General features: G+C 53.9%; 1 protein-coding gene across 10 annotated transcripts in view; it reads left to right on the top strand.

Moving 5' to 3' along the window:
* Frmd4a (FERM domain containing 4A) overlaps nucleotides 1-27,467 on the top strand; it is a 521,224-nt gene that overhangs the window by 251,555 nt on the left and 242,202 nt on the right. For 2 of the 10 annotated variants that reach the window (XM_087206803.1, XM_087206802.1), the window contains exon 1: nucleotides 32-27,002. The exons of 5 other annotated variants lie outside the window; for them this stretch is intronic. In XM_087206803.1, coding sequence (XP_087062929.1) covers nucleotides 26,670-27,002 — 333 coding nt within the window. In that variant the 5' untranslated portion in view covers nucleotides 32-26,669. Of the gene's footprint in view, nucleotides 1-30; nucleotides 27,003-27,467 lie in introns of those variants that run through there. 3 more of the 10 variants (XM_013078472.3, XM_004861767.3, XM_087206801.1) reach the window with 3 other exon arrangements.

The following is a 27,467-nucleotide window of genomic DNA, read 5'->3' as shown; positions in this document are numbered from 1 at the left end:
CGATCCTGGCCCTGGGGGGTGGAATGTGGGGGCTCTGATGCGTGGGAGCCTGGCCCAGGGTTATTCCTGTCTCCATTAACATTCTCTTCTGTATGTATTTTAACCGTAATCAGTTGCATGTGTTTCTGTTTTGCTTGCACTCAGTTCATCAAAGTGTCCCTCCCCATCTGAACCGGGCCTGAGCTCTTCAGCAGAGAGCTCACTAATGCCCCTGGGAAACGGGAAGTGGCATTTAGTCAAATCTAAATAAATTCAGCTCTGGGGCTGGGGCTGGCCAGGTCGGAGGAGAGGCAGCCACTTCCTGGTCGAGCTGAACCTCCGCCCTCGCCCTCTGGAGCTTGGCGGGCTGGGTCCCGCTGCCCACCCGCGAGGGTCCTGAACGTGCGCGTGCGGCCGGTCCTCTGTCCAGAAGGGCAGTTTCAGAGGGGAAAGAGATTCTGCTGACTTGGCTAGGTAACGGCGCTGTTCAGATTTACTCCCGTCCTCCTCCCCAATATTTTGAAACCAGGGAGTGGGCAGGAAGCAAGAAAGCCGGGAGGTGTAACCTAACCCACCTCCCGGAGACTCCGTGCTAGCCTTCCAGAGGCTTCCTTCCCTGTGGCCCCTCTCCGACTGCCACTGCGCATATGGAACCAATCGAGAACAAAGCCCGATTGTTGTACATTTGGAATTTCCCACATCAGCTCCCTTAGCCGCCTCTAACGCGTGTCTGCGGGGAGGACAGGGCCCACGCCCCCCGCGCCCCTCCTCTGGGAGTCTTTTCCGTTCATTTTCTGGGAGAGTCAAACTCTGCTTCTTCCCTTTGCGCTCCACCCCCACTTCCTATTAGGTTTGTTTGAATAAACAGAACTTTCTCCTCCAGCGTTTTCAGTAAACTAAGCTCTGGCCCGCGGAGAGTAAATAGCCGCTGGTTCCCGAAGCGTAGGAGTAAGAGCACGGGATTGTGCAGAGGAAGTGACCGTTGCTTGTGTAAAGCCCAGAACGGACAAGAGCAGGGCAGGTAGGAAAATGTTAAAAAGGAGAAGGCAAAGATGCTCAGATCCCAGAAGCCCTTTCCTTGTTTTTCCTAATAGTAATGTTTGCTGCAGTGGAAAGAAGGGAGGCAGTAATGGGGAAGAAGATGAGCTAAAAAGTATCACAGGAAAGCTAAGATTTCAGACATTTGCGCCATGCGTCTGAGAAGAGTGATCTGGATCTGCGCCGGGACTGCGGAAGGCTTGGCAGACGCGATGGGTGGGTCTGGGCTCCCTCCGCCTTCCCACTGCGCCTTGGTGGCCTTCGCCGACACGTGTGAACACAAACGTTCCACAGCACAGGCAATTACGGGGAGAGCGGCAAACGCGGGTCTGCTATACTTGGTGTGATTCCTCTAAACCATGTGATGCAAACATTTTCCCTTCTTTCTCCCACACGTTCTCTTTGAGGACTGTATTCACCTAGTTAATGGTAGGCGTACATCTATTTTCTATGCATTGGAAAGGAGAATTCGAAAAAAACCAGATCTACATCTCTGATGCTCGGTTTCAAAGAGATAATTCATGAGTGAAGAGGCTCCCCCTGGGTCCCCAGTGTGCTATGTTGCTAGTCCTCAAATATTTTCCCTGTGTGCAGAACAGGGTGAGATCAGAATGTAGGACTGAACATTAATCTCTGCTCCAGATGGGGAGATTCCAAACAGTCCTTTTAAGGTGAGCATGTGACCCACTTGCAGGGAGGGGCTCGGCGTCACATGGGGGAGGGAGTAAAGCGGCCAGCCTGGCGAGACAGCTGACCTGGTTAGGGTTGCAGCCCTAGCGGAGGTGACATTTCTGCATCTCCCCCGGAAGCGCCCCTCGCCCACTGCCTGGAGCGGCAGCCTGCTGGGGCCAGCGCAGGGGGGCTGGGGACGGACACAGGGACCCGGGGACACCAGGGCAGCAGGGCTGAAGATGCTGCCTCCCGCTAGCTGAGGCTGCCAGCCGGGGCTGCCTTTCTTCCCCACGCCCAGCTCCGCCGAGCCAGGTCTTCACTCCCAGGGCCCGGAAAAGCTCTCTCCTTGTTTGGTGTTTGGGAAGCCGTCAAGAAAGCCTAACTTAGTCTGGGGGAAGCCTCCCCTCGCCCTGGGCTAGGAACGCGTGCACATGTGCACGCGCAAACACCATGGTGCTTCAGGCTGCAGTGGCTCCGAACGGAGCTCAGAGACGTCTGCTGAAAATACCTTGTGGATCACTGAGGAGACGCAGCGTGGAGAGGGTAGGCAAGTCTGTTTCTGCAGACAAGGGAGGCTGGTTTTCGCCATGTGCGACCTCACTTCTGCAGCTAATGTCTTCCTGGGCAGTCGAGCTCCTGGGACTGTCGATGAAATGCCGTAGTAACTTTTTCCTGAATAGATAATGCTAAGAAATGTGAAGTAGAAATGCTGGTCGGCAGGACAGGGGGTCTTGTAGAGCTGAAATGCAGGGAAAAGCTTGGGGGCTGGCTGCCGGGATGGCAGGAGAGGGAAGAGCGCTGGAGAGGGCACGGGGCTGGAGCCTGGGCTTCCCCGAAGCACACGCTCCTGAGAGCGACCTGGCCCCGGAGAGGGGAGGCCATGAGGGTCAAAGCGGCTCGCAGCTCGGTGGCTCGAGTCCGCATCCGCGATGAAAGCCCTGGCCCTTCCAGGCGACATGGGTGTCACTGTCTTCCAAATCTACTGCTGTTGTTTGGCCTGGTTTGTCTGGGGCACTGTTGATTGGGCTCCACGGCTCTTCACGTCCCGAAAACGAACTTGCTTTGCGGTGGCCCACAGCCAAGAGGATCCCGTGAGATGACAGGAAGGTCCGCTCTTGTCTGCACTCCGCGGGCAGGTGGGGCTTGTCCCGGACACGCGGCTGGCTCGTGGCGTGGGCTCGGCGCCAAACCGCCGCGGGGTGGCCTGACTCGTGGCTCTCAGAAGCCCCCAAAGGCCGTGTTTGCACCCTGGCTGTGAGTTCCCGATGTCCACACAGGGGCTAGAGGTCAGGGTGCAGCCCCCAACCTAGTAAAGTGAATAGCAGGACAAACCCCGAGGAGGTCGGTAAGTGACCTACAGCAGCTAATAAACGGAGGAGACCTCAGTTCTAGTGACTTTCTCTGGTTGGTGTACTTACTATTCAGGAATTTTTCACCTTAAAGGAAACTTACTCAAAGGTTTAAACACGTGAAGGGCGGCCTGGAATACGCAGACAGAGCTGATGGCCTGATCCTGATGAGGTACTTCCTGTGCCATTTGAGTAACTTTTTAAACCTTCACTTCCCACTCCCATTCTGGTTGCTTGTAGGTCTTTATTTTGAGACACAGTTCTATAGTCAATATCAGGATTACCAATTGGGATTTTTTTTCTTTTTTGGTGGTACTGGGGCTTGAACCCAAGGCCTTTGCACTGAGCTACATCTCCAGCACTTCTTCCATTTTGAGACAGGATCTCACTAAGTTGCCAGGTTGTTCAGGCTGGTCTTAAACTTGTGACCCTGCTGTCTCGGCCTCCCAGCGTGCTTGGGTTGTAGGACTGCACCGCCGTGCCTGGCTAAGATACGCTGAATGCTCCTTCTGCACCCCCTTCTCTGCCTGTAACTTTGGAGCGTGGAAACACCGATAGCAAAATTTACAAATGTATCAGGTGCATATCGGGTGTGACTTTAGGTTCTGGTGAAAACTCTTTGGCCTGTATGGTAAATGAATTTATTTAATAGCTTCCATTATTAAGATATTTGTTCACAATGGTTAGGTGTGCTGAGGGGGTGTGAAACATGGCGATAGGGAGAAGACTTCTATCTGCACAGAAGCACCTGGCAACCTCTTTTGCATTTTCCTCTTGGTACTCAAGAGTGAATCCAGGGCCTTCGCCTGTTTTTGAGTTAGAATCTCCCTAAGTCGCTAAGCTGGGCTTGGCAGCCTGTAGTTGTTCATTAGAATCTCCAGCTGGATGTGTAGAAGGCACATGTGTCACACAAACGCAGACATATGCAGGCACCCAGGTTCTGCCTTGTTCACCAGCACCAGACACGCCGCGAGGCAGGAGCATGGGGGCAGTCACAGGGCTCCTCCAGACCCGCGTCTGCCCGATGGTGCTGCCTTTGCAATGCCCTGCTTTCTGCCCCAAGCCCACCCTTCACCCCTGGAGCATCGGAGTCCCCTGTGCACCCGGCCCTGCCCCTCCACGGCAGGGAGGCCGCTCTAATTGACCTGCCAGGTCCAGCTGATCATCTCCTACTGTGAGCAGCCCTGTGACAGTCAGACATTTAGGTAAAGGGAGGGCGGGAGAGGCCAGGAACAGCCCCTACTCTCGGGCAGACCCCGGGGACCGGCGCCCACCCCCCCAACTCCCTGGAAGAGAAGCAGCCTAGCCTTCCTGGTCACAGGGCAGCCTTGGGTGACCGGCAGTGGAGTAGACCGCTTCCCAAGAGGAAGACCCCTCTGAACACCTGCCCTCCAGCAGCTTCCTAGGGAGGGCAGTGCTCGCCCTCCCATGGCTGAGGAGGTGCAGGAGCAGGTGCTGCCCCTGGTCCGGTGTGAACAAGGAAGCTGAGGCAGGAAGAGCTTTGTCTCCTGCCCCAGGGCGTGCAGCCAGAACAGGGCAGGACCTGAATCAGGGCCTGGTGTAGCCGGTCCTTGGCACTGGGCCCTGGTCCAGGGCGCTTGCAGCCTGGGATGTATGACACGCAGCCTGGCCTCGAGGAGAGGTGGTCACATTTGTCACTGGGACTTCCCGAATGGAGACATTCCAGAGTGAGCATGAGCTACCAGGACGGAGCTGTGATCCGGACACTCGCACATCCGCTGGGCCCAGGATTCAGCAGCTGCTTTCTCTGTTTTCTACCTGCCCAGAAGCCGAGTTAAAAGGAAAGAATCTCAGTGTGTGTGTGTGTGTGTGTGTGTGTGCATATGCATATGTGTGCATGTGTAGTTGTGTGCATGTGTAGTTGTGTGCATGTGTGTGCGTGTGTATGTGTGCATGTATTGCACTAGAGCTCAAACCCAAGGCCTTTGCACTGACCTAAATCCCCAGCCCTTTTTAAAATTTTGAGACAGGGTCTCAATAAGTCACTAAGTTACCCAGACTAGGCCTGAACTGTAACCCTCCTGCCTCAGCCTCCCAGAGTGCTGAGATTACAGGCATGATTCAAACTCCAGATTTTAGCGATGCTACTTAGACCTCCTCACATGCTGACTGGGGAAACCCCCTGGGCCTGGAAACCGTGCTTTTTCACCGGGTTTTCATAGGTGACCACAAGCTTATCTCTGTATTAGGCAGAGTGGTAAAAATAGAAGAAATGTATGATACTGTGTGTTCGGTATGCTGGAAGAGATTAGGCCTGCCAGGCAGAAATGAAACCATTATACATAGGTATAACATGGGCTAGATGGGCAAGGTGGGGCACGCCTGTAATCCCAGCACTCGGGAGGCTGAGGCAGGAGGATCAGTGTGAGTTCGAGGCCAGCCTGGGCTGTGTCCCCGTGAGGTGCGGTCATCTGGGACCAGCAGTGATGCACTCGCCCCTAACAGAAGACCCGCCGGCCCAGGCGACACACCCTTAGCAGGCTCCTTATTAAGGTTCCGTCTTCTCGCAGAACATCGGCTTGTGTTTCCAGGAACCGAGGGCACCGTGCACACTAGGTCTCGTGCCGCTGTGGAGAGGCGTTCACAGCAGTTCACCTGACAGAGCTGAGACGCGCAGTCGGGGGGAGGCATGAGTGCCCTGGACCCCCACATCTGAGTAAGATGAGTGGAAAACAGAGTTTCACCCTTGCTACACTCAAAAGCAGAGTAACAAAGTAGGTCCTGCTATTGCAGGTGCTTTCATTCCAGAAGCCAAGAGTCTAATGAGTGCAAGAACAGAACATATCAATGAGCTAGAGAAAGAGAAAAATGGGGACATTTTTTTCTGAGAGTTTGCCTTGGAGCAGGAGAAAGTTTTTATGAGGTCCTGTAAACCTACAATAAGAGGAAATGGTTTTATGTCAGAGATTACCTTCCTAGATCCAGGGCCTAAGCATATGAGCCAGCCTGATATGTGGCCGCTTCACGTGGCTCTGCTTTGTGATTTTTGTATCAGCGTGGAAACTGCAGCCCACTGTCTGTGCTCTCCGGTTCCTGCTCAAAGAAGCTGAGGAACGTGTGTCTCCTCACACCCTGAGAGGAGCCCCTGGAAGGGATCTGAACTGTTCGTGCCGGGAGTTACCAAGTCCGAACATTTCAGTCCTCACTGATGATTTTCCAGCTGCAGAGTCACCTCCTAAAGCAGCCACACCGTACCCTGCATTTATTAAGGATGCTCGGCCCCCGCTGATTTCGCCTCTCTGACATCCAGACCCACAGACCCTAGGGAAGACTGGGCGTCCTGCTCTCTCTGTGACCCCCAGGCCTTGAATCCAACATGTCCAAGACGGAGTTCATCACCCCCACAATCCTGCTCCTCCTCCAACACCAGTGACCTAAGGACAGTTGTGTATCACTTACAAATGGGACGCTTTGTGAGAGATGTGCTGCCAGGTGATTTTGTTGTGTAAACACCACAGTGTGTACTCACACAAATCTAGATAGGACAGCCTGCTGCACACCCCGGCCACGTGGTAGAAGCAGAATGCACACTGCAGCCTACTGCTCACAGGCCAGGATGAACAAAGTCCTGCGAGGATTAATCAGCATGAGAAAAAGCCATGCACCCAAGAGGAGCACAAACCTGAGCTGCCTGGGAACCAGCATGCCCGTTTCCGGAAGTGCTTGCCACCGGGAGAACGAGGGTGCTCGAACATGCCGGTAGGGGCAGCAGCACCTGGGCCAGGAACAGTCGGCCGAGGGCTCTCGAGAACCGTGTGTTGTACATAACTGTGCCTCGGACGCCGTCCAACCCAGAGGAACACGCTGCGGTGTAGCTGCAGCTGCACGGCCCCACCATAGGATCTTGGCTCCCTTACAATTCGGGAGCATTGCATATGTGTTTGTCATCGACACAAGTGTGGCCCGACTGGAGCTTGGGCCCCTGTCCTGCCCTGCCCTGCCCTGCCCTCCCACTGCCCGCCTGTGCGGCCACCTCTGCCCGACCTGCCCCACAGCCTGCTGCTCCTCCCCACCCGGGTTCCAGATCGGCAGCATCTGTCACGTGTGCGTTGCCTTCTCAAAGTTGCCAGTCCTGTCCCCTCCGTCCCTGTAGCATGCGCAGTCACTGCGACCTTCCTCAAACATAGGGGTGGTTATGGCCCTTGGGTTCTTAGCATTTTAGGCGATTCTCTGCCGCAGGATGAATGCATATGCCAAAACATGTTCCCAAAGGTTTCTGTCGTCAGGACCTACTAACCTCCCCAGCCTTGCCTCTCCCCACACTTTAACCTGCCTGTGTCACATTGCAGCCACGTATAAATGTGTTTGCAGTTCCCTCCCACTACCGTGCCCTCTCCTGCCTCAGGGCCTGTGCTTGTGCATGCTTTCATTGGTCGGATATTGCTGCCCTTCTCTGCACCCTTACCTTCCTGTTTGCATCCACTGGCCTAAAGGTAGCATCCTATGGGACAGCTTTCCAGGCCATCCATCCCTCTCCAAGCCAGAGCAATTGCTTTTCCAGAGGAATCCCGCAGTGAACTGCACTTCCGTTATGGCAACAAACTGGTGGATCCCATCCTCCTCCATGGGCTGATGAGCGCCCTGGGGGTAAGGAACAACTCTTAGCCCCTGGTTCCTAGCAGAAGAGCAATAAAATTCAGCAGGCATGAAACTGAGGGCAATCAGAAGCTCTCCCGTCTGGTCCTTCCGAGAGCGAATTCAGGAAGAGGGTCAGAATGAAGGCATGACTAGGAATCGCCTCAATTCCCAGACCAGCTCCTGCAGGCCCCTTCATTGCTGGAGGAAGACGCGTTCGTCTTTCAGGCTAACACAGCCTGAGAAAGCAGATGCTCTTCTCCTGTGAGTTCCGCACACTAAGGCCACACCACCTGCCTGGGAGTGAGGCAGTGTGAGCAACCTTCTAGGCTCAGACGTGACGGCTTCATGGGGGGGATAAGAATCCATTCTCTTTTGCCACAATTATTCAGACACTTTAGGTGAAAGGGTCTTTTTCTTGTCTTGGAAAGACGGAAAGGGTGTAATATTTCTGGAGCAGTATTTTCAACACAGCATAAATTAAACCTCTGTGCACTCACCTCATTCATTATTTGATGTGTTATTCCAAGTCGACATATTGCCAGTTTATTATTTTGCAAACCATTACATTATCACAGCTGCTAAGCGGCATAACTTGAGAATTGGAATACAGCAGGGCCTCTGTAGTCGGGTGTGCGGTGCTTACATTCTGATGTACTCGTGCAGAGAAGGTGAGACGTTACCGGAACACATACAGCAGACGGCTCTCAGTGGGCATTCACTACCACTGCATGGAGACAGTCGAGCTGTTCAGAGACAGATCGGCGTACGCACATGTTAGTGTCCGGCCCCTCACCCCACCGTGGTTCTGTTCTGTAAACACGCGCCACTCGTAGAAGGGAACAGAACTCGGGGCCTCGGGTCTCTGGTTCCCAGGATGCGGTGAGGTCATTTTCCCGGAGTCTGTTAGCTCCAAACAATTTTAAGAGAGCTAAACTTGGTCAAGCAAGTTTCTCAGAGCAGCTTACTTTGGTTAGGCCGGTGGCTCCTCGTCATGGGTAGCCGGCTGCAGGCTGCTCGGGCTGGCGTGGTGGGCTGTGGGGAAATCCCTGCTCGGACGCTCGGGTTCCCGAGCTTCTGTATCCTGCTCCGCGGCTGATGGTGAAGCTGGGCAATGCTGCCCTCTGGCCCGCTCGGCCCCAGTCCGGGGTGTCCCTCAGGACACCGAACAGCGGCCTGCGTCAGCTGCAGTGCCTTTCAGCCTTGGCTTTGCACCGGAGCCCGGTGCCAGGCTGCTGCAGGTGAGCGTATGTCGGCCGCCCCGTGGGATCCGAGCACCAGCCTTGTGTCCCGGGCGGCTCTACTGAGCAGCGTCTCAAGAGGAACGCCCGAGGCGTGAGTGGCCCAGACACCACGCTGCCAGAGGCTGGCTCGGAGAACTGGCTGGTTCTCGGGTCTCCTGGTGTCTGCACATGGAAGAGGAAAGGATGGCTGGGTAAAAGGTCCATTCTTGATGGGAGAAGACGGTTAAGCTCCCTGAGTTCCTCCTGTGACGTCCCGGGCATTGAAGCCGTTGGACAGTCAGACACAGTCCTCTGCGGCCATGGTCCAGTGCCAGGTAGGACTTCCTTCTAGGCGGTTTAAATCAGACACACCCAGTCCAGCCTTCCTCTGCTGCAGAGAGGACAGAGGCCCTTCTGGGTACGTTTCCGTCTTCCACCTGGCAGGTGTGTTCAGATCATCGACTATGTGTCCTCAGAACACACTGTGTACGTGTTTTGAAAGCAGATTCCTTACATGAGTCCTGCCCACTGGCGTAAGTGTTTCTTGGACCACACAGTTGCAGACAGTCTACTTTTATTTGTATTGCTTCATCAGTGAGTCTCAGAGAACAGTACTGTCTTGTGTATGAGACGGTATAGAAGAAGCTGTGCCACAGGTATTTCTTCTCTAATCTGGGAGTGGACAAACCCCAGCTGTGGATTTTACTTCATCTTCCCCAGTTCATCACTAGCTGCTTCAAATGACCTGATCAGTTTTTCCACTTGGTCCCAGATTCTAGAGCAGCACCCACAGGTACGGTAAATAAATGCCAGGCAGCGGATGAGTGAGAAGGAGGCCTCTGTGGCCAGAAACGCAAGCTTTCCAGAAAACAGAGCTGTCCGTGAGGGATGGCGTGCTCTGTGCCTGCCTTTTTTATGCAGATGAATGTGCCGTCCACACCAGTCCTCATAGGTGACCTCCCATAGGGTGGAGTGAGGAGGAGGCTCCGGATGACTCCCAGCAGCGGTGGCGAGGAGCTGGCACAGCCTAAGGTGGGCTCCGGGGCCGAGGACACGTGGAGGGCAGGGCGCAGGAGAGAAAGAGTTCTGTTTCCGATGCATCCGGCCAGTGACCTAAGTCACAATGCACACTGAGCCGTTTACTCAGGTGTCCGGACCCTGAGTTGTGTGTTTCGGGGAGAGGTCTGGACTGGAGACACAGCGTGGGCGTTCTTGGCGTGCCGGAGCTTTGTGGACACAGTGGTGGGCTCATCTTCCAGGGTCCACACGAGCGGTGACCTCAGTGGTTGGAATGGGCCATGGAGGAAGACCAGACACCATGGAGACTGGCGAGCCCACAGCTCGGGGCTTTTGCCCTGGAGAGCTGAAGGTCAGACACCTCCCAGCACTTCCCGAGGGGCGGTGTAGCTCAGTGGTGGAACGCTTACTCAGCACGTGCAAGGCCCTGGGTTCATCCCCCACACCAGTAACGCACACACACGCACTCACACGCAAGCACACGCATGAGACTAACAGGAGCAGCCGCAGAGGTACAGAGAGAACTGAGGAGAAAGCCCAGAAAGAGACAGTGGACTTCCAGATCTGCTGGAGGTCAAGTGAGAGGGGGCCGAGAGAGCACCTTCCCGCGGGGCTGTCCCAGGACTGCACCTCGGCAGGTTGCTGGCTTTTCTGAGCACACAGAGGCCTGGACCCGAAGACTGGGATGGAGCGGCTTCGTAGCCGGGGTTTTCTCCCAGGAGCGGGTCAGTGGGTGCAGCAGAGAGAAGCTCTGAGGACAGGTTCCTCTTGCCTGCGGGCAGCCCTGGGCGGGGCAGCTGGACACGGTGGGAGCCAAGTGGGGCTCAGGGGTGCGTGGCCTCCCCAACGCCACACAGTGTCGCCTGCCCGAGAGCAGCTCCACACCTTACAGCACTGTCCACTAAAGTCAAGACTAGAGGGTAAAAGATTCAGCACTTGCGTTGGCCGCTTGTGGCAAAGCCGGCGCTGCACCCCTGGACCTTAGCTCTCCTGAGATCTGTGCAGAGGAAAACCTAGGCTGCTTTGCTCTGTTTTGCCTGAACATGTTTTCTCTGTGGCCACGCGTGAGTGCTCACAGCCCCCTGAGTCCTGGCATAGCCTTAGAAAGTCTGATCTAGGGGCAAGCCAGCCATCCAGCTCCAGAGCCAACTGAACCGAACTGAAAGAAACTCGGGCTGTGACATGAGGTCCTGTTTCACGGAGGCTTTACAGGTCCTGTGGCAGAAAATCCTGCATTCTTCAGTCCTCTGGGCCAAAGGAGAGCAGCAGCCCCGTGTGGATCCCAGCCACCAGAGGCTCCTCCTCTGGGCCAGCTGCACTCTTCCCACCTCTCCCGCTTCCCTTCCAGGTGGGAAGCTGCCTCTGGTGCCCCTAACTCCAGTCGGGAAGAGCACTTGGAGCAGACGGGCAGGTGTGAGACCTCCGCCCGGCCGGGCTGGCGTCAGGGCTGGTGGGGCAGAGAGCTCTTCTCCGAACGACAGCCACTCGCTTGGGCTTTGGTGTCTGGCACGGCCAGGTCTGCCCACACGGGCAGAGACGTAGGGATCCGGGTTCCGGTTCTGGTTCTGGAATTGCTCTCATCAAGATGCCAGCCCACTATGCTCTGTTCTATGTGCACCAGAGCTCATGCCCCAGGGTGATGGGATCAGGGTCAGGCCTTGCTCTTGTGAGTGGGATCAGTGCCTGCAGAGACAGCGCTGGGCCCTGCCTCCCTCCTTGGGAGCCCGAAGCTGTGAGCCAGAGGGAGCCCGGCCAGAGCCCAAGCCCGCCTGCTGCCTCTGACCTCCCAGCCCGGGACCGTGAGAAAGAGCCACCCCAGCACCACATTTTCTTATGGCCGCTAGAGCCATGAAGACTCCTGGAGAGAGCGAAGGGAGAGACACCGTCTCCGCCCATTGGGCTTCAGCTCCTGCGTTCACATGGAGCTACTTAAAGAATCCCCTGGAAAGCAGGCCAAGGTGTCACAGGCAGAGGCTGAGGCAGGAGGGTCACAAGTTTGGGGCAGCCTGGGTAACTTAGCAACTGTCTCAAAATGAAAAGAGAAAGAGGTGGCCATGCGGCTCAGCACTAGGATACTGCCTAGAAGCAGGAGGCCTTGGGTTCCACCCCCAGTGCCAAAACAAAAGCAAAAAAGCAAAGACACTTGCTGGTTTAAAGTCAGCAAATAGAACACCAAGCTCAGGCAGCCTGTGAGGTAGAGGGCTCCCCATCCCCACGAGGAGCCAGGCCATTTGGGCACCTCCCGGGGACAGTTCCTGGGTCCTGTGGCACCAACCACAGCTACGGAAGCCCTTCACAGGCCCCCCAGCTGCTGGACGTCCAGTGGAACCCTGGGACATGTGCCCCACATGTGCAGCCCGCCTCTGAGGCTTACGTTGGCACGAGAGCAGCTCGAGTGTCTGAGAATAGGACCTGTGCGGGGCCCTGTCCTTGGACACCACCTAGCAGAAATGGGCTCTTTCAGGAGTCTGTTTTCTCCTCGTGTTGTGCAGGATCCTTCAGGCAGCGCTGGCAGACCCCTGGAGCTCCTTTGACACCAGCAGCCCACTGCGGCTGCCAGACCTAGGTTCCCCACCGCTACCCGGGGTCTAACCCTTCATCTTAACTCTTGGGCTGGACTCCAAGGGGACCTGGTGCCAGCATCAAAACTCAAATGCCTGTTGCTGCCAGGGCAACAAGGAAGCCGACACACTGCAAACCGGACATCTGGTAAACATGGCCAGCTGCGCCAGCTTTGCCACCGGGACACAGGTGAGGCTGGTGTTCCTGAGCTGCTGAGAGGTGAAAGTCTAGAAGAATCTTGCAGGCTTTTCTCACTATGTTTGGGGAAGTGTGTGTGTGTGCGTGTGTGTGTGTGTGTGTGGTGTGGAGAGAGACAGAGAGAGCTGTAAAACTGTCCTTGCTTTTGCCAGATTTGGGCACCTGCCTGTAATCCCAGCTACAGTGTCTCAGGAGGCTGAGGCAAGGAGATCCTAAGTTCAGGGTCAGCCTGGACAACTTAGACCCTGCCCCAGGCATGCAGGGCTGGAGATGTAGCTCAGTGGGAGGGCGCCTGCCCAGCATGTGAAAGGCCCACTGCTGAATTTCCACTACTGTCCCCCCCCCCGACACACATTCCCGAATTTTTATCTGCTGGCAACTACTCCAGACTTAAAGAAAAACATTGCGTCCTACAGGAAGCTCTCGCAGGCTACAGGTGGCCCTTACCAGTTTGTCACTTGCACTCTCCCACCCCAGGTATCTGTATCCTCCCCCAAGTTGTGAATTTCATTAAAAGGAGACCTCTCAGCCAAAACGCTAACCCGGAATGGGCCTTCAGGGCTTCCCACTGGCCCCTTATTCTGACTGCTAAATCTGAATGCAGTTATTTTTTAAAACTCTTTTGACAGGTCAAATGCAAACTTTAAAATACATTTGCATAATTGCACCCCTGTCCTCCAGCTATGGGGACGTGGAAGGCTCGCCTGCTCTTCTGAGAATGTGCCTGTGTTGCCCATCGAGAGCCGTAGGTGACTGGACGGGGCCCTCACGGCGGCTGGCAGCTGTCCCACCATCCAGGGGACCAAATCAAACCAGTCCAGCCAATAAAACAGTCACCCCTCAGGCGTGTGTCGCTGCAGCTAGGTGTATGGAGCAGCAGCGTGTGCCCCTGCTCGCCCCAAGCCGCTGTTCTTCAGGATCAGGCGGCTGCTAGCACAGCTGAGCTCAGTCCTCCGCGGTCTAATCACCTCTCACCAGAGGCAGAGTCCTGGGCTGCGGCTTCATGCTCTTCTCCTGAGGAAACCCTCGTCTCACCGTGGTGTGAGGCCCGGCGAGGTCCATCAGGCTGCCTGCAAGGCCCCTCTGAATGGCAGCTCTCACTGGTCACAGATTTATCTCTTTAATCTTAACCCCAGAACAGCCTCCCTGCTGGCTCTTGCCGGACAAGGCAGGTTGGGAATTGACCACCAATGGCCCTCAGCCAAGCTAGCCAGGCACATCAGACCCCGAGGGGCCAGGTCGGTGGTCACCCATTACTTTAATCCCTTTATGTCCTACCTTTATTAAATCATGTAATACATATCAATATGCCTGGACCATATTTCCTCAACTCCCTGATGAATTATGTAGTGGTGCTGAGATTTAATTCATCTCCACGGACGGCTGATGTTCTGTGTCCTTTAAAGAAAACTAGGGAGCAACCCAGCCCGGCTGTGAAGAGGGACTCGGGTGTCAGGAAGGCAGTGGGCAGAACCAGCAGAGGTAAATCCAGGGCAAGCCATTGGGTCTGCTGATGCCAAAGACCCTGAAATAACTGCCCCCGACAGCTGGCAAGTCACAAGTCTGGAAGTGGTAATGCCCGGAGAGGGGAGTGAAAGGAGCTGATGGAGACCAGAGAGGTCGGTAGAAAAGCAGCGGCCGGAGGAGCGGGGAGCCAGCTGGACCCTCACATGAGGCTGGGCTTGTCTGGCCGTAGCCTTGGAGGGGGGCAGGGCCAGGTAGGCACGGGGACTCCCAGGTCAGAAAGTTGTCTGGCTGCGTCTGAAGTGTTTTCAGCGACCTCATTGAATGTGTTGTTCCTTACGGTACTTCGCATCCCTTACGTGTGTTCCGCTTTATTAACTCCTTTTAGAAGATAAGAAATCCCATGCGCATACCTTTTTACCTTTGCTGCCAGGAAACTCAAAGTTTAAGTGGGGCCCAACCTCAGTAACTTGCTCATTCTGGAAGCCTTTTAGCTCACTCCATCTTCTCTTTCTTCTATCTTATCGTACACTCAGCTTCCTGCCCGTATCGTCATGCCCATGTATTCTGTACTCCTGCCATGCAGCAGGAGCCTTAGTTCTGTAAGGAAAAACCAACACAATGGGAGCATAGTCAGTTGAGAGTGAAAAAATAGGGCAAACTGTGCAACTCCCATTCTCTCAGCAGCAGCGATGGTCTCAGCAGTGACCCAGGGTGCCGGGTAAGCTGAGACCCGGGAACAGCACGCTAAGGAGCCATTCCTGAGGGGAAGGAACACGTTTGGAGCCCTAGGCTCTGGCGGTACAGAGCGGCTCCATTTCTCCGCCCCATGTGCTGGGGACCTGCAGAGCCCTCAGCTGAAGAGGGTTCTGGGGCACGGAGAGAGCCGGGCATTGGGGCTCCCTGTGTCCTCACCTTGCACACAGGCAGCCCTCCCCAGAGGAGGGCTGCAGGGAGGCGCCGGCCTCAGCTCCCCAGGACGTGGGAAGCCTCCTCTCTGCCCTTCTCACTCAGCACTTCTTTCTTCTCTTCCTTTTGAAATTTTGCTGCCATGTGTGCGACTCTCCACTATCAGATGCACAAATAACAGCAGCTTCCTGGGAAAGATTTGCTGCTGCAGGCTGGGCCGGGGCCAGGAGGAGGGGCAGAGCCGAGAACACAGCTTTAGGACAGCGCCATGCTCAGATAGCAGTTTCGAGAACACTGGCCTGTACCGTGACGGGCTCAGGGTCCCCCCAAACCTGGCTTCTGTGTCCCCTCTGGGGAGCTCTGACTCCCACAGCCCCCAGACACCTTGGCTTTCGGTTTTGTTTGATTTTCATGAACCTCCCATTACTGGAGCTGGGTATCTGATCTTGCTCGTTTAGGAAAAGAGAGAGGGGACAAAAGCCTGGAGGCAAAGAGGCTTCCATTCAGGCTCACTCTTTTGGAGGAAGACTAGGCGCGTTCCCAGTCCCCTCGCGGGCCAGCTAGCCAGCGTGCGAGGGTTCTGAGAATTCCTACCGGAGGTGTGAGGTGTCCCTGTCCCAGCCGTGCCTGGCTTCTGGGGCTCCTGCTGCTCCTCAGTGAGAGTCCAGGAAGAAAGATGCCACTTCCTGCAGATCAGACAGCCTGCACACAGGACGCTCTGGCCGAGGAAGGTCCCCAAGTGAGCATCACTTCCACCCTGGGAGGAACGGGGGGCTCAGCCAGGGTCCTGGACCAAGGACCCAGGAACAGTTTCCACCCTCCTTCTGTAGCCCACCCCAGGCCTGGCCCCTGGGAAGGGCAGAGGGAAGGGCACTCACTGGGCGCTGGACAGCCAGCAGGCGGGCTGCACGGAAAGCAGAGGGTGCCAGCTTCCCGAGTTGCTTTTCAGACCCTGCTTCCTGTCTCCACATCTCTACACCTGTCCCCTTCCACCCCTTCCAGATGGCTAGAATGGACTCGTGTGCAAAGTCAGGTGCAGAGACCCAGAAACCCTTGCCAGTGCAGACGCGACAGAGAGGTGCATCTGATGAGTCCCACTGTGTGCAGTGCATCCTGCGCCCATCGGGGGTCTGTTCCGCTCCGATCCCCAGACCCACCCGGGAGGCTGGCGTGACTCTGTCTCCCCACTTCGAAGAAAGAGAAAATGGAGAATGGAGAGAGGAAGTCCCCGGCCGGGTTACGGGGCCAGCAGGAGCAGGTCCTGGGCTTGGATCCAACAGTCTGACTCAGAGGAGTCTCCTGAGGGAAGCCAGTGAGGGCCAGGCAAGTGGGACCCTTGGGCCCACATGCTGGACGGTGTCCTTCAGAGAGGAGTACAGGCCGGTGGCCAAGTCTCAAAGGCAAGCACAGACGCCACTCTGCTTGCCTCTCAGACAGCACGGGCCACTCTCCAGCACCAGGGTGTCCTCGCCTGTCTATCCGATGTGCAGATGTAGGTGGCTGTCCGTGCTTTACCTGCAGTGCTGGGCGCTTCCCTTCCTCTGTCTCTGTTTTATCTTCCTCTCACAGTAAGACGCTATCTGGTTTTCTCGATTTCTCCTTTTGCATCCATCCCTAGAACGTCTGAGCTCTACTTTTCCACATATTCTTTTGCCTGTCTGGGATTTTTGTTGTTGTTGCTGCTGCTGCTGTTGTGTTTTGCAGTACTGGGCATCAAACCCAGTGCCTCATAGATGCTCGGCCTGAACCGTATATACTCTTGCGCGTCAGTTTTAAGCGGCTCATGGCGGCATTCACCTATAGTTCCAGCACCCTAGGAGGCCGAGGCAGGAGGATGACAAGTTCAAGACTGGCATGGGGCACTTTAATGGCTGTGTTAAAATTAAAAGTAAAAATAGAAAAAGGCTGTGGATGTAGCTCAGTATATTCAATCCCCAATACCAAAATAAGTGAAGGAATGAATAAAAATTAAATAAGTAAGTACCTAAAGTCAGTTGTGGCTGGGGTGTGGCTCAGTGGTAGACACTGGCATCCCATGTATGAGGACTGGATTTAATCCTCAGCATCAAAAAAAGAAACGAGACCTGTGTTGGCAAGATGCAGTAGCATTTGAGTGGCCACGACATGCTGGGCTTTTCATTCAGAAGACTCCAGTGGTGGTCTCTGTCTGCCAGGTGTTGGGGTCCACACTCAGTTCCAGGGATCCCCCCGCCCCCAGGAAGCAGAGGACTTAGGTTTCTAAGATACTTCCGTTTCCAGATCTCATCTGGGAAGAGATTTTCATAAATGAAGAGAAACTACTGAAAATCATTGCTGTAGGCGCCACAGTAAGCAGAGCTCCTCAGACTTCCACATTCAAAGAACTCTCGCCACGTGCAGAGTGAGTGTGTATTCCAACAAGGCCAGGGTGCCACCCTGGGGGTGGCCTTGAGTGGAGGGACCAGCTGACCTCACACCAGTGCCCACAGTCAGGGTGAGCACAGCGGCCAGCCTGAGACCCCAGACCTGCCCGTCATGGGTCCTGACCAGTGGGAACCCTGGTCTCCACGGAGGGACAGTGAGGCCACTGATTCTGGTTTATCAAGAGACGACGACTAAAGGCACTCACCCGCAAGCACCCCCACCTCCCAGCTGAAATCATCAATTGTTTCTCCCTCAAGGGGGAAATGGTCAAGACCCCCACCCAGTCTCCTTCCCCTCCAGTAGAGTTTACCTCAAATTACGCAACACGAAGGACTTTTTTTTAAGGGAAAAATCATTCTAATTTTCATGGCTTACCAAACAGTAAAGCCTAAGCTAGTTTTTCTTGTAGATTGTTAGATGATTTCGTGACTTGGGAGGATTTAATTACATTTCTCCCTTGGACCATGCAGGGCGTTCCGTTTCTTTCCATTGGTTGTTTACCCGGCCCCCCGGTTCTCTGGCTTCTGAGTTGCCTTAGCTCGGGGGAGTGTGGACTTTGCTTACTCCAAGTGAAGCAGGGCCTGCTTGCAGATCCGGGGAAACACTGTGCCTCGGTGAAGCAATGTTTCCCTGATAGGGCTGCTTGGCCTGTGCCAGCAATGGGGGTCATGGAGGAGAGCAGGTGGAGAGAATTCCAGAAGCCCAGGACAGGCTGCAGGGTGGGTAGCCCAGCCTCCCTTCCTCTCTTTCACCTGCAGGCCCCTGCTAGGTGCCACTGGGGTCAGGCAATCCCTGCCCTAACATGAAGGATGGTGGAGCAGGGTCTGTCCTGCTCCGCTGTCCTTCAGTCTTGTGACCACCCCTGGGGACCCTTTCCAGGACTTCTTTAGACCTCTGTTTGCTCCACATCTGCCTATTTTCTGGCCTTCTGCTTTCCTTGAACTCTGGATTCATTATTCACAGATATTTCCATTAACTGCTCTGAGTTTGTTGATTCTCCATGACCTTTAAATGCTAGGTGACTCAGGCTGCCTGTGCCCCTGTCCTGACTGTCACACTTGGCCTAGACCATCAACCCTTGATTTTTAGTTTCTGTGGCCAAACCCTAGCCCCTATCTATCATGCTCAGTGAGCCACGGCTTAAAACACTTCATGCTGCCTGTGATCAGGCAAATTTATTCCCATAGGCAGCACTCCAAATAATGTTTCTAATCTAGGAGAGATCTTAATGAGAAAGTAGAGCTTGAATTCTTTAGCAGATGTTGAGGGAACTCACTGAATTCACAAGCTTATCCTGAAACAGGTCTGATGTTGTGTATCAGAGGATTCATCTTTTGGCTTACTTTGCATGTGCAGTACAAGAGTCCGATTCATGGACTAATCCATCCCATTGACCAACTCAGCATAGATAATTCATGGTTTCTTGCTGTTTTGTTTCTTTCGGTCACTGTTAGGAGTGTTGTTTCATAGGAGGAATTTGCTAATGTAATGAACAGTGGCTATGTGTACTTTATGGCTTAGAAGTTCCTCCACAGAGGAGCTGAGATTTCCCAGCAAGAAGTCTTCTCTCAGCAGTCGCAGGCTTAGTCCAGGGCCCGTGGTACCACCTGCATGTGGGCTGGAATCCCTGTGGAAAATAGTGTAGGATTTGCCTGGAGCCTACAGACCTCCCATAAGCTGTAAATCACCTCCAGAGTGTTTGTAACACCTAATACAAAGGAAGTGAGATGTAACTAGTTGTCATGCTGCATTGCTTAGGAAATAGTGACGAGAAATAAAAAGTCTATGCATGTTTAGTAAGATGCACTTTTTAAAAAACTGTTTTCAATCTGCTGTTGGTTGAATCTAGGGACATGGAGCCCACAGACATGCAGGGCTGATTGTATAGAAAAGGTGATGAACTAGATGAAAGAAGACATTTCCACCACAGCCGTGTGAGAATCCAGTCCCTTGATTCCAGACACAGCCAAGAGCTTTCGGGAATGGAACCTTGTGACATTCAGTGATTTCCCAGCTGGGTTCTTTGGACGTCAGGCTTCCTTTAGACCTCTGCTTCTTAGAAAAGCAGTTAAGACACTGGGGAAAGTGTAGCCTAGAAACTGGCTCTCCAGTCACCAGTTCACCAGGTTGCACCTGACCTACACGGCGGCACAACTGCTTCCAGCCACTCACCAGGCATCTAGCCTCATCTGTGCCCGTGTACCACTGTTTCATTTTTGAGCAAGAAAGGGGATGTCAGGCTCCCCTCGTGTGCCTGATCTTTGAGAAGCCAGAAGAGGAATGAGGGTTCTGCCAAGTTGCAACTCCCCCGGTGGATCTGAGGTAGGCACGGCCACCTATGAGCAACCAGGCCTGGCACCACCTGTGCCTCTGTAGAGGATTCGCCTTTGGGGCTGGGGGTGTGTAGAGCCCTGCCTAGGAGGGGAAAGGCCCTGTGTTTTAGACCCAGCTCCAGAAAAAGGAAGAAAAGAAAATACACATTTTCATCCATTCAGCAGTCACTAACGTTTCCATTAAGTCAGGAGTAGGAACATACAATTGCTAAATTGGAAGTTTTAGAGAGGAAAAAGGCTTTACTAAAAATGTGTGGCACATTCATGAAAACCGAAATCCCTCTACCATCTTGCTATAAACAGCAAAGAACCCCCGTCTGGGGAAGGGAACCGAAGAATCAAAGCTGTAGGTGCAGACTCAGTTCTTCCCCACGTGGCTCTCTCCTTGCTGAGCTGGCCCCCGACCTCCGGACAGCCCCCTGACCAGGCCAGAGCACTCTGGCTCCTGCTTGGGGCATGCTGCTCATTACCCCTCGGCACTGTCCAGGAACTTGAACCCCGCTCCACCCTCCCATGGAAAGGACACGGCTGTGTCTTAGGCAGCAGGCCCGGCTTGTGGTGAAGAGCCCCTCGCTGTACAGCTTTGCCACTGACAAGCCCCAGACCACTGTTCCTGTGAATGTTTGTAGCCCTGAGCAATCAAGGCCTGTCCTTTTCTCACTGAGGCTGGGACCGAATAAACATGCTTGCAAAATGTATCCTCGGAAATCAGCCTTCGCCACTGAGTTCCATGGAAACCAAATAAGGAGAGATTAAGGGAGACTGGGAACATTTAATTTCTGATTCAGAGCCTGGTTGATTTAATTCAGGGGACCCTGATGTTATTTCTACTGGGGCCTGGGATGCATTTGAGAGCTTATTTTTCTAGCGGGGTAATGGAGAGATGACCTCACTTTACGAGCTAGGATCCCTTGTCGGGCCTGGAGAGCTGGAAAGTGTTTCCAAACATAGCTCCTGGCTCCCTGCTCTGGTGCCGCGGCCAGGGCAGCTCCTATCTCCCCGCACTTTCCCAGGGACCCAAAATATTTTTATACAACAGCTAAGTGCTTTTTTAAAACTATCCTCCTGCCCTCCCCAAGCGAATAGAGAGTTCCCAGGATTTGGATAAATGGATCTCCGGGGCTCGCAGCCTGCGACGGGATCGGATGTAGACTCTGGCGGCCGGGACGTTTTCCAGGCCCAGCTGAGGGTGAATGAAGTGTGTCGGGAGCGGCCCCGAGGACTGTTTGGGTTTGGGGTTGCACATCACCCTCACCTAACCAGACAAGCGCTCTTCCTGTCTACCCTTTCCCACAGAGTCGGCCCGGCCATAAAGCGAAGAGGGGGCGTCCCTCAAGTTTGGACGTCAGCCGAGGGTGGGCGTGGGAGAGCGGGGAGCAGAGATCGGAGGAGCAAGAGGGAAGGCGGGGCTTCCGGAGTCCATGGGCTGCGGCACATGCTCAGGCACAGCAGCCCAGGCCCTGAGACAGCGCTTTCTGTTGGCCTCCTACTCTGCCCAGAGGCCGAGTCATAGAATTTAGTTAGGAAACAAGGACGCGAGCACTTCACACCCACTAGGACGGCTGGAACGGAAGGGACAGAAAGCAGGAGGCTGGAGAGGACTGGGGAAATTAGCCCCACAGGCTGCGGGCGGGAAGGTGAAGTGGCGCAGCTGCTTTGGAAAACATTTTGGCTGTTCTGGGAGCAGTCAGACACATCCTGCGACCTAGCGTTTCTACTCCTCAGCATATACACTCAAGACAATGGAAAAACTGCTTCTGCACAAAAACTTACCCAGGAAAGTGTACTTCCTAGACTCATTTTTCCTACCCACCAAAAAGTGAGAACACCCCAGCTGCCCATCAGCGGATGAGTGAATTAAAACTACGGTCTCTTCTTACAAGGAACATATTCCACGAGAAAAAGAAATGAAGTACTGACGCATGCTACCACACGGATGAGCCTCAAAAACGTTCCGCTAAGCGAACGAAGCCAGACACAAAGATGGCATTAATACATGAGGTGTGACTGAAAACGACAGTAAGTGCTTAAATTTTAAATATGTATCATGGTAAAAGACACAGTACCATTAATCTGCCTCAAAATAGCCCCCATCCCTTCGAACATGCTTATCCCATGCTTTTTGCTCTTCCTGAAGCAGCTCTGGGGTCCTCTTAGTGTCTCTAGTTGCACTGTCCTGGCTGCCTCGATGTCCTGAATTCATTCAACACGTTTACCTTTCATGTCATTTTGACTTTGGGGAAGAGCCGGAAGTCACGCAGTGGCAGATCACGTGACTAAGGTGGAGCGGACACAGCACAATGTTTTTTAAGCCTGCATTTTGCTTGGATGGCTCTCGGCACCCGCATTCACTGTATTTTTGATCATACCTTACAAAGACACTCACAAAGAAGCACTTCTGGGACAGCTACAGAGAGTGGTAGGAGTGATGGGATAAGTGTGCTTGAGGCAGAGGGAGGTATCTTGAGAGGAATTAATAGCAATGTGTATTTTACAGTAATAAATATTTTCTAAATTTAAATGTTCATTGTATAGTTTGGTCACATTTCATAAAATGTCCAGAATAGGCAAATCTATAGAGATAAAACATAGATTAGTGATTATCAGTAGCTGAGGGAGGGAGAGAGAAATGGGGAGCGACCATTACAACAAATGAGCATGGGGTTTCTTCTTGGAAAAGATGATGAAAATATTCTAAAATTAAATTGTGATGATAGTTGTATCATCTTATGGGTTATCGAATGGTACTTTAAATGGGAGAAATGTGAAGTGCATGGAACATATACTATATCTCAATAAAGTGTGTGTGTGTGTGTAATGAATGCCAACAGAGTTATGGGCCATCAAAAGAACAAAGGTTTCAACCCTGTCCCCACCTGGCATTCTGATTACATAAAAGAATTCGTAAGAAAAACATTTGATGGATGGAAACAAAGAAAGGGGCAGTGCATTTACACCTCGGTTAGAGTCCTATTCAGGAGGCAGAGGGGGATTCAGGCTTCAAATAAGGATTAGTAGCTTAGAGCTGAAAATGTCCATACATGACGTAGAAATAGGGCTGTCTGTTGATGGCACACAGAACTCAAATATGTTGTCTACAAACCTGAAAATATGGTAAACAGGGACTTCTGAGCTGTTCCCAGCCTTTCCCCTGACTCTTGTGGACTTTGATTTTCCTGCCACCTTCTCAGCCTCCGTTTGGAATAAGTCCTTCACACATCCCTTCAGTCCTCCTAGGAAAACAAATGGCTCTTGCTTTGGTTCTTCACTGAAGTTGCTTGATATTGGGCCACAAGTGGATCAGGTTTGGTGTTGGAGAAACCGCACTTTACCTGCAGAGCCTACCTGTAAATGATAACAAAACACATCCCAGGGCGGCTTTTTTAAACGCCATCTGTGCCTCCCAGTAGCTGACTTGGCCTGACATGAGGGAGTTCTCCAGCCGATCTTATGGATGACATTTCTCACATAGATGGCAGTCACAGTCGTGAACGATTAAGACAGCTTATGTCAGACTGCATTTCTGAATCTGTGTCTGGTTCCTCTAAACAGACTACAGATGTGTGTGTGTGTGTGTGTGTATGTGTGTGTTGTTTCCTGTGTATTTAAGTACTTGCGAATTATGCTACTCGTGACTTTCAACTTAGTTTCCCAAGGCAGTACAGCCCAGCTTCGGACAAAGGCCTTCATCAATTTTTAAAATCCTGTGTCTTGATCAAAGCAGCGAAGTTAGCCCTGAGAGCTGGGACAGGCAGTGCAGCGCTGTGGGACAGGGACGAGGGGACACTGACTGGAGCAAGGTTGGAGCACGGGGGGGACTGTGGGGAGCGGTGTGGGCCTGCTGGGGGCTCCTGGCTCCCCAGCACCTGCTCCCTCGTCTCAGTGGCGCGCACAGTGATCCCGGCCTGAGCCCTTCCCAAGCGGGGAGCCCCAAAACCAAGACTTCGGCTTCCGTCCACAGCGTTCCCCCAGCAGGTACCGCAGGGCCTAGCCCAGCCAGGCCAACTCACCCCTCCTTGGACTCTTTGCTCTAAACGTTAGGCGGCGAAATCTGGCAGGGGGGAAGGTGGCCCCAGAAGGGCTCTCCTCACGTCTTCCTGCGAGCTCTGAAATGCTGGTCCTCAGCCCTGGCACCTGCAGTCACCTGCCCACTCCATGGCTCTCTGGTCTTCTCATCAGCCAAGTGAGTGGCACGCTGCCCACAAAACCCTTTCTTCCTGTTATTTGCAAGAAAGAAAGAAGGAGCCTGACAAGGGGAGCTGGCGTCGGGAAGAGGAGTCAGGGCAGGACTCGGGCTGGTGTCTCCAGCTCCTCAGGACCCTTCTGCCCGGCAGGTCACCCTGAGCCTCTACACCTTGACCTCCTCCTCTGCCTGATGGACAGACGCACATGTGCATGCACACACACAGACACAGTCACACACACAGACGTACGTGTGCAGACACACGCACACACACCCGCAGAGGCAGGCGCCGGCGTCTCTGTCTGACCACTCTGAGGATGCCAAACCCCTTTGGCAGCGCAGGGCACCATGGCAGTGGTAGCTGTCCTGTGGCTTGCACAGCCCGTCTGTCGGGTGGGAAGTTTCCTTGTGGCGGCTGGAGTTGGCAATCTTCAGGCAGAACCAGGAGTAGTTGAAGAACCTGGGCCTCGATCCGGCAGGCTTCTCTCCAGCAGTGCAGGGCACCACGCTTCCATGGGCTCAGAGACAGGCCTCGCTCGGCATTGGCCTCACAGTCTAGCACCGGACCAAGGCCCCACGGCGGCCACCCGTGGGCCCTGCACGTGGCAGCAAGTTCAGGACAGTCCGAGCCGATCTTCGTAGTCTTGGAATTTCATGTTTATATTCGGGCATTAACAAAAGGGGAACATTACAGCACCTTTATACTTAAGAAATTCCCAGACAATAAGCTAAATAGATATTTAACTTTTTTATTTTTAAAGTCATGTTATTTAACCATGGAATAAAACAGGGCCTTTGCAACTGTCCCTATGTGCTCCATAATTACAGGCTTTGGGGCGGAGCCCGATTCAGCCAGATCCCCGGGCGGGGGTTCGAGCCACGGCAGCAGCAACCTCCATAGTCTTGCTCTTGTTGCTCCTTAAAATGCCAGGCCCACCAGCTAATGTTAGTGCACACATTATTTTCTGCACACCAATTTTTAACTTCGTTCTCTCCCTTTTCTCCCTTCCCCCTAATAAAACTGATTCTCTTATGAGGCTTTGTAGAAAGGCAAGATGTTTTAGTACCCCATCCCTGCCTTTTATTACAGGAGTGTGGAAATGAAGGAATCATACTCAGGGGTAAAACCGGGAGAGTGTTTATCTGAGAGCTGTTACTCACCAGAAAAGAGTTTAAATCTAGAAAGGAGGGCACTGAGCCGGGGAGGGGTGCTCAGTGGTGCAGCACCAGCGGAGTTTAACCCCGGCACCACCGAGAAAAGAAAAGCAAACAGACGTGCTCATGTGCTAATGAAACGAACGCACGGGTCCAAAGCAAAAGGAGAAACAGAGTTAAGAGAGGGCGCAGAGAAACACACATCTTCAAGTGCCCTTTGGAGTTTCATTTCCTCAGTCACAGGGACCATCCTTGAATCACCAGCACCACAGGTGCTTCCAACACTGCCCCGTTTTTTATTTCAAGTATATTACTTCATTTAATCCTCGCAACAACCTAATGAGGTAGGTGTCACCTTTCCTTTACAGATAAACAAATCAGAGAGGTTACTTAATTTGGCCCGAGGTCAGCAGGCAGTGCTGACACCAGGTTTGAGCGAGCTGAGGCATGCGGGAGGGACTTCAAGACAGGACGGCGAGCGAGCAGGTTCTGCGGCACGGCTTTCCTGGTGATGGGAAGTTGGACTTGAAGGGATAATAAACAAGTGCACGGACACAGTTCGCCTCAGCAGTGGCCAGGATCTTTCAGGGCTGCTGCCAGGTGGCACCCAGGTTAAACTGCCCCTTCTCCCTCCCAGCAGCCGTGCTATGGCTACGCCTTCTTTGTCACTGTCTCCCTAGGCAGCTTGGAATCTCACCCACTAATACAAACTGCGGTGAATTAGGGTGCAGATGTCCTTCTGAAACAGGGCCAAAAATAATCAACAACCAGAGGGCTCTGGTGAATGACGAAGAGCTGTAACAGGTTTAACCGAGTGTCTTTCCCTGGGTTAAATTCTGCACGTGGCCAGGGCTCTTGTAGAAGATCTTGGAAAAAGCAAAAGTGACCGCCTCCGTTCATTCTCCTCCAAAATCTTAGCTGTGGATATCAAGTTGCTCAGATGTGTTTCCTTACGGCCCTTAAAATCCTAACCTAAATTTGGGACATGTCCAAAGAAAACGCCTGGGTTTTTACAAGTTGCCCACAGAACTAGCCATTTCTCCAAGGTTGATACAAAATTGAACTTTTTTGCTTCAACTCGCAGAAACTCGCTGGTTCGCCAAGTTTCAGAGCTAAGAGAAGACTGGGAATGTCTTGGGAGTGCTGGTGGGGGCCTGCAGCGCCCTGGCTCAGCTCCGTCAGCCTAGAATGCTTTTGGATGTGTGCTCTTCCCTGAAGTTGCTGCGACCTGCCAAGTAGGACGCTCCCGGGAGCAGGCCTCCCTCCCAGGGCCGGGATGTGTGTGGTTGCCGTCTGGTCCCATGCCAGCTGCGTCCCCAGACACAGGGGCACAGAGAGGCCTTGATTTAGGAGGCTTCTGCTCTCCTTGAGGGAAAGTCTCTGCAGATTCCGGGGCCTGTGGAGAGGAGGGCCAGAGGGAGCGCAGTTGTTTTGACTGCATTTTTCCTGGCCCGATTAAATCTCAGTGGCACTGGAGCTTCCTGTTACTGAGAGAACACAGCGCTGTGCTTGGGGCTGCAGCAGGGCAAAGGCGGGGCACAGCTGGCATGGCTGCGGGGCTGCGGGGCTCGGGGCAGGAGGACGCACCATGCAGCTGGGACCGCGCCGGCAGGGCGCTGAGGACCTGCAGCGGGGCGGCCTGCGGGCGCTGCAGCTGATGCTGGAAGCGTGCTGCGGGTCCCGGATGCTCTACCAGGTGGGCCTGACGCTCCGGACTTTTCCTTGCAGAGACTGGCGGTGGGAAGGGCCGTGTAAGTGGTGTCATGTGCTCCCGGAGCCAGGCCACACTGATGCACATCCTCCCAAGGAGCCAGGGGCTTGGGAGCTTGAGCTGCCCGGGATCGGAAGGAGGCCGGGGTGTCACATGGCAGAGGTGAGGCGGCTGAGACTCAGAGAGGGCAGTGAGTGTTCCAAGTCCCCGGTGAGTACGTGGCAGAGCCTGAGGCTGAAACTACAGAATTCCCGGCCGCAGTGATGAAGGTCGTTCTTCCCCTCTTGAGTTTCCCTGGCAAGAGACGATGCTTTGTCGGTGTGTGTGAGTGGTCAGTGTGTCGTCAGCTGTGGGGTGACAAGTGTCGGGCGGTGGGGGGCAGGAGCATAAGCAACAAGGCCAGCCTCGCCCTCACTGCCTGTTTGGTGACTTGCGCAGGGCCCGGGATCAGGCCCCACAGAAGCTCTGTGCAGTCTAAGGAAATGGGAGAGCAGCATTTCTGGCTGCTCTGTTTGTCTGCTCGGTGCAGGGCTGGGGTTCGAACCTGTCCCGGGGCAGCACTGTGACAGTGCATTGCGACCTGGTTTGTCTCATCAGCTCAAGCCCAGCCATTCGGCTTCTGTCCTTGTTTGCTTGGAAGCATGCAGCGCAGTTGGCCTCTGTGTTTGGGGCACA

Source organism: Heterocephalus glaber, unplaced genomic scaffold, assembly GCF_053883595.1.
Source record: "Heterocephalus glaber isolate CG9 unplaced genomic scaffold, H.glaber_assembly_v1.0 deba00000738, whole genome shotgun sequence".
In the NCBI taxonomy this organism is placed as follows: domain Eukaryota; kingdom Metazoa; phylum Chordata; class Mammalia; order Rodentia; family Bathyergidae; genus Heterocephalus; species Heterocephalus glaber.
The sequence above is the reverse complement of the archived record's forward strand: the minus strand, read 5'-3'. Positions and strand labels throughout refer to the sequence as shown.